The following is a 14,197-nucleotide window of genomic DNA, read 5'->3' as shown; positions in this document are numbered from 1 at the left end:
ACAGCAAATCCCAGAGCTTTCAATCAAATAAAATTTCATGTTGTTTTCTTACTTAGTTAATTGCTTGCTCTTAATTAATGTTAAGGACAGTTTTACTTAACTAACTGCTTAGCCTCATGTAGGTTTCTTTCGCAGTGACTGCAACACACCTTGTAACTTTTACTGCCCATAAAAATTAGCCAGGGTCCTACGGAAGGTCTAATACAACTAGAGAAATGTAAAGCAAGGTAGTGAGACAGAAACACAAAATTAGCACTGTGTATTAAATTGAATCACTAAGTACTTAGGCTAATACATATTTTCCTTTACAGGGTTCTTCATGGAAATCAACTCCGCTTTGTGCCGGCAAACACCTTTTCCTCATTGAAAGATTTGGGGGAATTGTGAGCTTTCTAAAGTCTACTTTTAAATGATAGAGTGTGAGCTGTTGCATGCCTGTCATTTGTGAGTGATTTCTCCCTTTCCTGCTAACGGTGGGCCAGGAGGCCATGCAGAAGCAAAGGCTGGAGGCCAGGAAGAGGCCGGCAAGAGGGAGCTGTGTGTAGCGCCTTGGGCAGCACCATGGGGAAGGGGAACCTGATACCTCTGATTCTGAGGCTTTCTGGGATTTGCTGCAGACACAGTTTGTAATGTGTGGCCTAGAAAACAAGATCCCCCTGTATCCAAGTGACCATCAGGCTCCTTCCCCTCCTGGCAGCTCCACCTGGGTCTTCTGGAGCCAACAGTGTTTCTGAGTCTCATTGGATCACTGAGGGTCTCTCTATTCCCTGTATACTCTATAAGAAAATAAATGGGACACAACGGCTGCTTTATGGAGGTGGACCAGCCTCCTCCCATTAGCTTTAAGATTTTAAGCTACTCTTAGATGCTAGTCTGCCACTTCCCCCAAGGATGAGCATGGATGAGTCAGGCTCACCTGCATGCAGCAGCATCACGCTGCATCTAGGGCTTGGTTATCTCGTTATCTGGCATGGTGTGTTTAGGCAGGGACAGAGAATGGCTGCAGAAGGAGCAGAAGCCAAAAAGAGAAGGGAAAGCTGGAAGGGGAGCCATCAGTGGCTGGAAGGATGTGAATGACTGAAACGGGCTGCTGCAGGCTGTTGGAGGAGAACAGCAACTAGCATCATTTGTTAAAGACACTGATCTTCTGGCATGGTGGAAACTCCATGAAACAAACAGCTTGTTAACCAAAACCAGTCTTTACCATGGGATTTGTATTTATTTTGCTTTGTTTTTTCCATGCTCTACCTACATTAAATGTGAAAGCTTCACATCTATGTAATTAGGCCTTGATTCATCTCACCTCTCAGCAATTATTAAGTTCATAAATTATACAGATACCCTCAGGCAACCAGGTTCCCAAATTAGATACCTCAGCTGAATGAGGTATGATGAATCAGAGCTAAAATGATCCATGTTTAGCAATTGCCAAACATCAGTGCCTGTACCGACTGGCTTCAAAGTGACTTATGGATAAAATTAGAGCAAGGAAATATTGGATGAACAAAGAAATGATAAAAGATAATTTTGCTGCTATTAGACTTTTAAGTAAGGTAGTATGCCTCCTCACCTATGAAAAGAAGGAAATCTGTGTCTTTGAGTTTTTAATGTTTGTACATTGAAATGGATGGTGGAATATTGGGGATGAATCTGATTTCTCTTTTTCTCTGTGTTTCTTGAAGGGATCTGTCCAGCAACAGGATTACAGAATTGCCACATCATATTTTCAAAGACCTGAAATATTTACAAAAGCTGTAAGTTATAAATGAGAATTCCCAACTGAATTTAAATGTAATAGTTTATTTTGTCTTTTTTTTTTTTTTTTAATGAAGTTAGAAACAGTTTCTGTTTCTTTTAGGAATCTGTCTTTCAATCCACTTTCTCACCTCTCAGAGGATCACTTTGAAAGTCTTCAGCAGCTTCAGTCATTGTAAGTAAAACCGGAAATATTTTACTAGCATAGTACGCTAAATAATATCCTTTCTTTCCAGGAGAAATATTCATCAATTGCAGAATACTGATTGTCACTGTAAGATGCTGAATGTACTTTAATTTTCTATTTCTACAGGAGTCCTCAACACCCTAAGGTAGCAGGCCAAAATGCATGATTTACAGCCATACAGTTTGCTCAGTTTTACTGCTATTCACAAATGATGAGGCTAGGAGCAAACAAAACACATAAATAAAGAACGAATTACACAACAAGTACAGCTAGGCTACCTGGGCAGGTCAGGACATAAATAAATTGTAAGAAGCATTTTAGAACCTCTATAAAATCTAATTTGTGGTGGTTCATAAAATACTCACTTCACTGTGTTGATGATTCAACCACATTTTTTTTTTTAAATTAAGTATTTTACACAAAGCTTGAAGTCAGAATTGTTGTTATTTCTTCCTTAATTCACAAAGATTCATTCATCTGAAAGAACATCTTCTAATTTTATTGGATTCCGGGTTGTAAAGCACGAGTGTAACATCTTTTTTAAATTGTCATTCTGTGCTATATGGCTTTTTTTTCCTTAAAAAGCTGTCCAGAAGAAGAACGAGGTGTTATTTTTAAATAGCTGAGCTTCAGTTCACACTATTTTTTGTTAAGCAGAAGGAAAACATCCTGAATTAATCCTAATTATGAATCTGGACAGCTTTCCTGCAACTCATTGTTTGGGAATTTTCTCCTGTGCCACACGGTCAGAAACTGTGTTGAAGGCAATGTACAGGATAATATTCAGTTCCACTTTGTAGACCCTATATGTTAAGTGTCCAAGGGTAACAGGTGAGTAATGTGTCTAACATCATTATGGTAAGAGTAAAATTTAAGAGAGAGTTCAGGAAAGCTTTGCTGTTTGAGATCCCTGCTGTATTTTTCCTGGCTGCCACTCCCGGAAGTCTTTGGTCTCTCGCAGGCCCTGTGTCCTATCTGCCTGCCCACGTGGATGTCTCAGAAACCACAGGACATGCCAAGTAGTGCTAGATGGAGTATTAGTCTGAAGAGCAATTCAAACCAAAATCTGGTCTAGGCTGAGACAAACCATTTTCCAGATCCCACTGTCTGTGTTCACCACTGGCTCATTCAGCTGACAACATGTAGGGCTCTGGTGTCATTGGAGATGCCCTTGGATATCTATCCACCCCTCCTGGTTGTCACCTGCTACTCCAGAAGGCCACAGGACTCTTGTAGGCCTTGTGCCATATTAGCCATTTCTTCATGGGCATCTCAAACAGGTGTCTCCGGGGCACGTGAAGTGCTTTTTCGTGGATAACTGAGTCTATCACGTGGCAGCTGTGCCACAGTAACTTCCTCTGAGGTTCTTTGTGAAGTGCAATACAGCCCTTGGCACCACTATTATTCACAGAACTAAATGCAGCAAGTATAACTTACTATCAATATTCCAGTCCATAAGCCACCACAGGGACGAGAAAGTAATCTTAAGACAGGACATTGTTTTGAAATATGGACAGAGACATGCTCTGCTGCTATATAAACCTTGACCAGCTGGGAAAAGTGTAGTTATTTCAATCTGAGAGCACATTAACCGTGATAGATATGTTACTGCCACTGTAATAGTACCACCTGCCTGCCTGTCAGAATGATTGTCTGATCTGCGTTTTCAACTCAGAACATGCAGTACGGGAACAAAGAATGTAAGACAGACATAATGTCAGTCTCCCAAAAATCTGACTGGGTTAGAATTAACCAGAACAAAGTGCTCTCGCTACGCATTCATTTTTCCACAAGACTTGCTGACAGGATGACAGGCATTTTACTTCATGGGATAGACAGATATATAATCCAAAAAAAAAAAAAAAAAAAAGAGTTTTTAAAGTTTAAAATCTTGTGAAAAAAAAATAATGCCACTGAGCTCGGGCTTGAATAAGAACCAAATAAAATCTCAGCCTAATCCTCTGGTGGAAGTAAGTTACAGTCCAAGTACACCAGTACTTGCAGCGTGTGCATCGTGCAATGGACTTGTGCAGTATGGCAGGTTTCCATCAGCATTTCCCTCTCTGTCAGGTGCATACAGTGAGTTTGCTTTGCCGATGTCGGGAGACTGTCTTGATGTTCGAATCACAGCTAATCAACAACCCATTCCAATGGCTTCTTTTGTTTTTCCATTATAGCCAAAAGTGCGAAGTAATGAACTTCTGTCACTGTTTCTGGCCTTGCCTGGCTTGCTAACTCTCCTGCATGGGCCCTCCTGATACTGCATCTGTAGACTGAAAGTCTATTGGGATGCTGCAGCATGTAGTAGCTGTGGTTTGTGCAAACCATGTCTGACAGCACTCCAGAAATGTGCCAAAATATCCAGCTTCTGTGAACTACTAGCCTGTCCCTCCAATCACCCGTCCTTCCGAGGGGATGCCTGTCTGTACCGTCCACAGCTGATGCTTCTAGTAGTCCAGATGCAAAAGATCTTCAGTGCCATTGTTGTTCCTCAGCTGGCCCACAGCTACCTCCTACTACCTTGTATTTCTTATCAAAAACTTGCAGTGCAATGTTATCCTGAATAACGGAGAGGAATTCCCCCTTCCCCAAGGAAAAGCTGAGAAAATTATACATTTTGCCTTCCTGTATTATTTCTTCCTTTCTTCTTCTGATTCTTATAGGAGAAGCTGTCTTCTATTTCTGCCTCTTCTAAATGTTTCCAGGTCTCTGACTCCTTTGTTGATTGGAAGGCCCTTTGGCCAAGGTTTGTAATAATAAAGCTTTAAATTGCACTGCTGTGAGCAGCTGAGCTTAGCACCCAAGGAAAGGAACAAAAAACTGTATCTGCAAGTCATTTCTTGTACATCGGTTGTCAAATGGCCTAACTACAAAGAAAGCTCAGGTTAAATGTATATCCCTAAAACACAATCTTCCAGTGAAAAGCTCTGTGATGAACAATAGTAGGATCATTCTTACTGAATACAGTCAGGATTTTGCCATAAAATTGTTTCTTTAAGACCTTTGGTTTAAGAAAACGTTCATTTGTGTAATTCAAAATTTGATAACTACAGAAAGCCCTATTGCATGTAATTAATTTACAGATCATAACATTTACATATTTTACAGAGACCTGGAAATGATTGAGATTCCAAATATAAATGCAAGAATGTTCCAGCATATGAAGAACCTCTCCCACATGTATGTATGCAAAATAAAAGAAAGAGTAATGATGTGGGTTTTTTTCATGCAAAAATGTCCAAAACCATCCCAAGTTGCTTTTTCAAGTTACTTCAACAGGGAGCCCAATTTCTGGAAAAATAGATTACGTGTTGTAGTATTTTAAACAGAGAAACGAAACAGGTTTCTCATTTAGTTATCTCATTTCTAAATTGTGTCACACCAGTTCTTTTTCTGCCCCTAACACTTCTTTTTCTGGCTGAAATGGAATAAATGAAACTAGTTGCTTACCTGGGAGTCCCTGTAGCCTTAAGCTTAGGAGGCAGAAGTAGAATATGTCATTCAAGAGCATCAAAATTGGGAACTGAGTCAGGAAACAAAAATAATTATATTTAGAACATGAGTAAAAGCCATATATGTTGATAGAGAAGATAGAATGTGTGCTATACAGCCATTTTATCTTGCTATCATAAAACATGCCTTTTCTATTCACAATATGTCACAGCTAGATGCCAGAAACACCAGGTGCATTTAAACTACTATTCCTGATTTGAGGCAAACAGCTTTAGGAACATCACACTTTCATATGTATTCTGAAATGCCTCTGCCTCTTTAAATATTTAAAATGTCCTTCTTTATGAGAAATTTTCATATATCGTTGCCCATACAGGTCACAATTCTATCATATTAGAACTTTATTTGCAAATCTATCCTTCTCATTTTTATATTTGATATTCTTGTTCATTATTCATCAGTATCATTTCACAAATAAAATAGGAAGTTTTTGAATTACTGATAAATACAAGAACTGGATTTGATTTTTCATATTTTTGTTTCTTTAATACTGAGTCACTATGCAGTTTTTCTGCAATATAAAAAGAAGCAGCATTTATGGACAGGCTTAACTTTAAACATTCTTATATCCAGTATTCGGAAAACACTAGAACATATTTTTAAATCTTCCAGAAGTCAGAAGGATGTAAGGATGCAATTCAAAACAACCGTGTCCTTGCAGTCTTTACTCTGTTAGAGCCTTTATGTCCTGTTCTACAGGCCTTCTTTATGAAAGCACTGGCACTGAAATAGAGAAATATTTATATGAATAATGAATGGTCAAGGAACTGGTATGTTTATGATCTGATATGCTGAGATCCTTAAATGTTCATTACCAAATTTAAGTCATTCCACAGACATTTCACGATCTGTTAATGCAGGCAAAATCCTTCTGCCAAGGAACAATAAAAGATCTGCTTCTCAAGCACCTTTGCATGGAGAGCAACCACCTGCACACTGACAAAAAAAAAATGAGATTAGCAAAGTCCTTCAAAGGTTTGTGAAAACAACAAATGTATCAGCTCTGCCCATTCCTCTCAAGTCATGTACATATGAACAAAGGGCACATAACTGCATAACTGGTATGGAGCTGTGACTTGTGTTTAACCTGCATTATTACCCGGTAATTTCTTTCCTTTCAGCTACTTTAAAAAGTTTCACTACTGCTCCTATGCACTCCATGTGCGAATATGCACGCCGCTAACAGATGGGATTTCATCCTTTGAAGATCTCTTAGCTAACAATGTTCTGCGAGTATTTGTGTGGGTCATAGCTTGTGTTACATGCTTTGGAAATCTTCTTGTTATTGGAATGAGATCATTTATCAAAGCAGAAAATGAGACACATGCCATGTCCATCAAAATTTTGTGTTGTAAGTATGTATTAAAGATATTCATAATAAATAGATTAGTATATTAGACCACTCTCTCTATATATAAAGTAATATACTGTATATATATAATGTATATAATATATTAAAAGTAATACACTACTGTATAGTCAATACAGCATTGTATATACTACATTATAAACTATACATTATATATAACATTAGGTATGTCCCAGTAATTTCAGTTTGCGTTCTGGGCACAAATATAAGTGAATATACTAGTTTCAAAGCATTTTTGAAAATTATGCATTATCTATTTTTGCACTATTTTCCGATATTCTAAATGAAAGTGAATGCCAGGAAATAACTAAGGTCTTTCAGTTCCTTGATTTTAGATATTCAAGATGTGTACAAAGAACCTATGAAACCTAAACATTTTACTTTATTATTTACTACTTTTCATTTTGCATTAAAGATTATGAACAAGCTAGCTAGTGTTAGACTGCTTCCTATCTGAATTATTCTGTGATCATCATATGTCTTTTTTTGGCACCAGAGCTAATAAGTGCTTCTACTATTTTTGAAGTCTGTATTTCACAATTCAGAAAAAGTGATTACATCCAAACAATTGCACCATATGTTGTCCAGCAGTCCTTCCCAAATTAAGAACCCTGGAGCCAATAGAAATGGGGTACTGAATTCAGACTTTCTGTGGCCAAGTCTACTTCCTTGAAACTTATGGTGCAATAGGGTGATGCTATTTCCTGGTGATTAACCCTTTAAAATCATACAGGACCTATTATTACTTGCCGTCTCTTTGTTCAAGTTAGCCAAGCCTATAAACTCTGCTTTCTGACTGCATGTTACCTTCACACAAGAAAGATTTTATCTTGCCTGACTTAAGATGGTTACAGTGCAGATGCCTATGAACTAGTCACTTTGAGATCTTGTTATAGTCAATGGATTGTGCAATTTACCTAATTCTAAGTAGATGGATACTGTAGGTAGGTACATATTGTGGATGTGTAAAATTAGAAGAGGTGAATCCCTGGCAAGATGTCAGAAATCATCTGTGTATTTTTTATATACTGTCACATATTACATGGTGTCATTACACTACTGTGTAGTGCCGTAAACCTGCCAAGTCTTCCACACTCTACCTGGGACACTTGTAGCTTGCTCCTGGCTGAAACGCTGCCACACCTCTATCTGGACCCTGATCAGTGCCCAAACATTGCTGTGGCATCTCTCCAGGGCCGGATGTCTCCATGCCAAACAGATCCATTGCAGGGATTCAATATTGCATTGTCCCCAAAAGCCACCATGCTGGCTACAGCCAGGGAGTTTGACCCAAGGTCCTTGCATATGTGCCCGTGGGATCGCCATTGGGCAACACTTCCACTCTCATAGCCTGACACCAGCGTCCACTCATTTGTGACCAGGGGGCTCATAGCCCCATTTCACATAAATTCTCAACAGTGAATTCTTCTCACAGGGTTAAATTATTTTTGTATGCCAGCTAGAGTTTGGCTAAGCACAGAAGTATGATATACATGAAGTGTTTCATTGCTGTTTTCAGTAAACTGTGAAATCTGTTTCTTAAATAGGTGCTGATTGTCTAATGGGGGTGTATTTGTTCTTCATTGGAGTTTTTGATGTTAAATACCGTGGACAGTATAAAAAATATGCTGTGCTGTGGATGGAAAGTTTACCATGTCATATCATGGGGTTCATCGCCATGCTATCTACAGAGGTCTCAGTCCTATTGTTGACATATCTGACCTTGGAAAAGTATTTAGTGATTGTCTTTCCCTTCAGTAATATCCGCCCCGGAAAGCAGAAGACAGTAGTGATTCTTATATCCATATGGATTGCTGGATTTGTCATAGCAATAATCCCATTTTGGGATGAGGACTTCTTTGGAAATTATTATGGGAAAAATGGAGTTTGTTTCCCACTGATTTCTGATCGAATGGAAGAAATTGGAGGCAACAGATATTCCCTTAGTATTTTTCTTGGTAAGTTTAATTTTTAACATGTTATAATTACTGATTAATGTGATTTTACTAGAAAAAATACCTAATGAGTACTCACTGGTAGATGCACTTTTCAGTACACTATTAATGTTCATGTTATAACAGTTTCTAAAGGCACGCACAAGGACCAAAGCCTCATGTGCTGGCTGCACTCTTAAAAGGGTCTGTTACCTGAAAAGTTTAGCATCTATTCTTAACAAAACACATGTGAATGTAACACAGAAGAGGAGAAGGCATAGAAGGAAATACGAATTTGGGTAATAACAGTGAGATCATGCAATTACTTAACTGTATTTTGTGTACAACACAATGGTTTGAAACCTTTTCATTTTCATAAATCTGTAACATCAGCAACCTTCAACTACTGCTCAGTATCGTCTTCACTGCATCACAGGAAACTGTGATGATATAAATAACATGGGATGAAACTTTAAAAGTGTAGCTGTATGTGCGTTATACTGGCAAAGAATAATGATTAAATGTATGTATATAAAACAAACTGGAAAGGAACAGAATAAAAACAGAAACTTCAGTCTGAAATATGTATGAACTGGTTATGCTCAGCTTGAGCACTCGCTCACAGCAAAGACTGAAAATTATTCAAACTGCTGCCAAACGATCTCCTCCGTGACCTGCATTTGCAAAGCTGTATGGGTTGTTTTGCCAATACACATACATTTACCTTTTATTTCTCGATCTCAAGAAGACAGAAAAGCTACATACTGAAAGATGAAAAGTGTAGTTTGTTTAGAATTATATTGAGTAGAAAGCAAAAAAGGCAATACATATGTCATATCAGATTCATGTAATGATTTCCCATCAATAAAACGATCATGTTATGCTTTTCAATTCTTTGACTTTTTTTTTTGATCCATATTTCTGAGCAAGTGACTGTTTCAGATGCTGGGATCTTGACAGAAATGGCTCCTTCGATGGCTTTCAGCTCTTTATTGGAGTACTCCAATACGCAGAGTTGCCATCTGATGAATTTTTAAGTCTTGCTCTGCAGCACAGCAGCGTGTGATTAAAATCCAAGTTGCACAGCTTGCTCTGCACGTGTTCTTCCATCAGGAATTTGCGATGGATATTTATACAGAACTGAGGAAGCCTGTCTGAAATGAACATACACTTTAGAGTGGTTTGTCACTTTGCTGGAGAATATGTCGTTCTTTCATCACCATGCTAGAGACCTGGAGGCGCTTTCTGTTGCAGATTTATCGCAGCATTTCTAGTCGGGAGATCAGATCTCTGTGGAATCATGAGCCCCCCCATCGTGTGCATTAACTGTGTTTCTATAGTAACTTCTTACAACTTGTTCACATCTCACTGTGTAACAGATGGGAACACGTGGTATGTGAGCGGGCTGTGTGACACTTGGCAATATTGAGGAGCCGCTCCTAACATAAAAATTTTAACTAAGTAATAGAGGAAAATCAAACAGGAGTGGTGGGAGAAAGGGGAGGGAGGAACTATTGTTATCATTTCAATGCCATTTGATTCGAATCTTGTTTCCCCACAGGTGTGAACCTGCTCGCCTTCATCATCATAGTATTTTCCTACGTCAGCATGTTTTATTCCATTAAAAAAACTGCCCTTCAGACATCAGAGATGACGAGTCACATTCACAGAGATGTCGCCATTGCCAATCGATTTTTTTTTATTGTATTCACTGATGCCATCTGCTGGATTCCTGTCTTTGTCATTAAAATCCTCTCCTTATTCCAGGTGGAAATTCTAGGTAATGCTGTATAAGAGTGAGATTTATCTTGGTAAAGATTCAGTTTAAAGCAAACCAATTCTGCCAGATGAATTCTAGCAAACCATGGGTGAAGAGGAAGTATTGCCCAAAATGTTTGACTTCTTCTGGGTTCAGAAATTGAACTTTAAAGTAAATACATATAATCTTAAATGCATGTATGTATGTGAGAACAAGAATAGGTTACCCAGCAAAGAAGTTTTCTTCTACAGCTGCAAAATCCCACAGTGATATGTATGAGTAAGTCCGTAAGTCCATCACTGACTACGCTATCCCCTATCTGCCCCTGAGAGGGTAAAGAGATGCACGCTTTCGTAGCTCTCTACCACCGCACTGGTTATATGCAGTCTTGCTAGCCTGGCAGCTGCTAACAGATAACACTGTAATGAAGGCATCCTGCTTTCCCATTATAATTCTACAAAATTGATGCCTCATGTTTGTAGAAAATTGGGTAAAAAATCATCACTAGATGAAAGGCATTAAAGAAATGTAGTAAATTGACAATGGTTTTATCATAAAACCTTTTCAGCCTCATTGGTGGCACTAAATTCTATTTGCATAACCAGAAAAAAAGTGATTATACGTGGGTAGTTAAAGATAAAACATGGCCACCATGAGGGTGTGCAGCAGACATACAACTACGGCTAGAGTGGGATTCAGGATGGTAAAGTTCATGGCCTTCTGAGTGAGTAACTTCACCCCTCTGTATTCCAGTCTCTCTTTTGCAAAATAAGAATGATGGTGGCTTTCGTAAGGCATTTTGAGTCCTACTGATGAAAACTGCAATGTAAACACTAGGTATTACTGAGGTTGATTTTATACTATGTTTTACTGAAGAGGATTTGGATCTATATTAAATACTGTCCTAAAGAGAGATGGGCTTCAGTTCATATTTAGCGCTTTTATTAAATTCAGGTAGATAGAAAGAAAGACACTCTCTGTCAAAAAGTTCTTTTTTTCCTCCATCTCATTGAAATCCATGGTGAGCTCAATGAAAAACACAATGAGCAACGTTGAATTCAAACCCCTTTCTTGTTAAAAAACTGTAGTATGGTAGAATTCTGCAAAAATGACATAAGGTGACATAAAGTTAAAAAAGAAAGACAAAGTAAAAAGGACATAAAGACATGCTTACTTCTTTAGTGTTCTTACAAAAGAGCATACTAAGCGTCTCATATTTTTTCCTAGACACTGTCACTTCCTGGATAGTGATATTTGTTCTGCCAATAAACAGTGCCCTGAACCCCATTCTCTATACTCTCACAACTAGTTTCTTTAAGGAGAAGCTAAAGGAGTCACTGGGCAGTCATCGAAGGAGGGCAATTTTCAGAAGCAATGAAAAAGCCTTGGCCACTTCAGTAACATGGACAGATGATTCCCTCGCCCATAGCTCTTCATTTAAGCTTGGACTTTTACAAAAATAATTCCTGAACAGTGCTGATTTTCACCAATTTACAAGTGGTGGTTTGTCATCAACATAATGGAAAGAGGACCTAACTGCCTTACAACTGTGCTAATCTCCTTGAGATTCATATGAAGAGTCTTTTTGGCCATTACCATCTCTGTATTCATCTTCCTAGAAAATAAAAACACAACTGTTGTATTTATCATGCGATATTTGTATACAGTTTGAAACACAGACAGACTGGACTGGGGCTAAAGGTGGCAATACTTTGCTACTATTCATCCCTCTTCCCCAGCGGGTCAGTGCATCTGTACTTGTTAGATACAGTCTTCATATTATGTATTAGTTTAAGGCAAGGACCTTTCTAGAACATTTGTCTCATTTGGACTGTACTAGCAATTTCAGGATATATCCTCACGGCGAAGTATTTATCCCAAGGTTGGAAGCTCGTGGGGGGAAAATGCCAGAATACTCTATGCAACATGTGAATCTATATTAATCTTGTAAGATTTAAGTAATACTGGTGCTCTGCAGAGTGGTGAATGTTTCTTTGTGCACATAAAGTCACTACTCAGAACTGCAAGACCTGAGTAGTGTTATTATAATATTTTAAGGTACTAAAAGTCGAGTGAACTTCCTGTGTAAGCAACAGAGCCCAGACTGAAATAAAAATTAAATAATGAAGCTCTCAGAATGATCCTTGAAAGCAGTCAATTCAGTTTTCATTGCATCAGTTTTTATGAAGCATAGGCATCCTGGCAGCATGGGTGAGCACATGTTTGCGGGAGTATTTAAGGGGCTGACTCAAGCACTTGTAAGGAAGAACAATTCACCTTTATTAGATATGTTTTCATAACCACCTTAGTTATATTTTGACTTCATTGCGTATGAGCTGCCTACCTGTTATAAATAGAAGAATCAACCTCTTAGAAAAAGAGTATAGCAAAGCTTTCAGCCAACTTTTACATTTTGAAAAAAATATTTACTAAAGAAAGCTCCAAAAATGTTTCAGAAGCACCTGTTTATAAATCATTCTGAAGTGTTGTCAAACAAAAGGAGTTTGGAGCAATGAGGAAGATCCAGAAATGGGGAAAAAGAACAAAAACAAAAAACAAGTGTATGGGCTCATTGCTGAAAATAAGGAAAAGCCTGAAGAGTCAACATTTCTCAGCTGAGATGAAGCGACTGAATATATGCTTCAGGCCCACCCAGACTGTGCAATAAAATGCATATATTTGAACCACCACAAAGGCAGGAGGTGAAATCCAATAATAACGTCATTGTACTGCGGCAGTAAGCCCAACTGTGAGGTTTTGACCCAAGTGTTCACACAGCACACGTTTCAGCATGGGATTCTGTCTGCAGATACCTTAACTAGCATTTAGGTATCGGGAGATCCTTTCAGTTAGTGAGCCAGTTGACCTACTTTCCAGTATTTCCTAACCCACTTGGTGCCTTAATTTGCTAGACCCTGTCCTGCTTGACCTGAATGGTTCAAGGAGACCTCCTGGGTTCAATGTCTGCCTACTGACGGTAGAGCAGGAGTTGGGGGGCAGAGCAGGTATAGCAGCTTGCTGGCTCGTATTGGTGGTTCGTCTAACTGTAGTTGTGGAGATGAAGCAGGTTCTGGTTGCTGGAGGTGCTCTAGGAGGAGCCCCTACAGGAGGCTATAACACTCCTATAGGAGGAGCGTGTTTTTTTTCTTGAACTTCTGGTTCAGGTAGAACTTGATCTTTATCCAGTGTTGACTCTCCACCCAGACTTGATCTAAAGAGAACAATATTCCACATCCATTGGTAATCTGTTCCAACAGATCGCTATTAAAGTACACCATTTATTAAAAATAAGCAAATTAATTCAAATTTGTGTTTTCTCACTTTCTGCTTGCAGCAATTGAATTGCCTATGAATATAAAAGAAGCTTTTTTTTCTGACTAAATGTCTCAAAAATCAAATTCTCTTTGTTAAAACTTACAAGCTATTTGCTTTTTGCAACACTACTACTCTTTTTCTGTAAGTTGTAAACCTTGATAGCACAGTCCTTCCCAAAAAGATGTAAAAAAGGGAGAGCTGCTCCACTCCCTGAAGCTTCTTCATGGACATTCCCTGGACATGCTTCAGTATGTCCAAGTCTCTCTTGTGCAGGGGAGCACAGACGTGGGCCCAGCACTTCATATGTGTGTCACCAGGGCTGAGCAGAGAGGATCACCTCCCTTGAACTGCTGGTAATGCTCTGC

General features: G+C 38.7%; 1 protein-coding gene across 1 annotated transcript in view; it reads left to right on the top strand.

Moving 5' to 3' along the window:
* Positions 1-12,614, top strand: part of RXFP2 (relaxin family peptide receptor 2) — a gene marked incomplete at its 5' end in the record, with an annotated part of 28,978 nt that extends 16,364 nt beyond the window's left edge. Inside the window, 8 exons of the mRNA XM_083802759.1 lie at positions 312-383; positions 1,683-1,754; positions 1,859-1,930; positions 5,051-5,122; positions 6,577-6,806; positions 8,372-8,782; positions 10,320-10,538; positions 11,745-12,614. Of these exons, the coding sequence (XP_083658885.1) occupies positions 312-383; positions 1,683-1,754; positions 1,859-1,930; positions 5,051-5,122; positions 6,577-6,806; positions 8,372-8,782; positions 10,320-10,538; positions 11,745-11,980 (1,384 nt within the window). The 3' untranslated portion in view covers positions 11,981-12,614. The remainder of the gene's footprint in view (positions 1-311; positions 384-1,682; positions 1,755-1,858; positions 1,931-5,050; positions 5,123-6,576; positions 6,807-8,371; positions 8,783-10,319; positions 10,539-11,744) is intronic.
* Positions 12,615-14,197: the final 1,583 nt, after the last annotated feature.

The sequence above is a fragment of the Anser anser genome (assembly GCF_964211835.1).
Source record: "Anser anser genome assembly, chromosome: 1".
NCBI lineage: Eukaryota > Metazoa > Chordata > Aves > Anseriformes > Anatidae > Anser > Anser anser.
The sequence above is the reverse complement of the archived record's forward strand: the minus strand, read 5'-3'. Positions and strand labels throughout refer to the sequence as shown.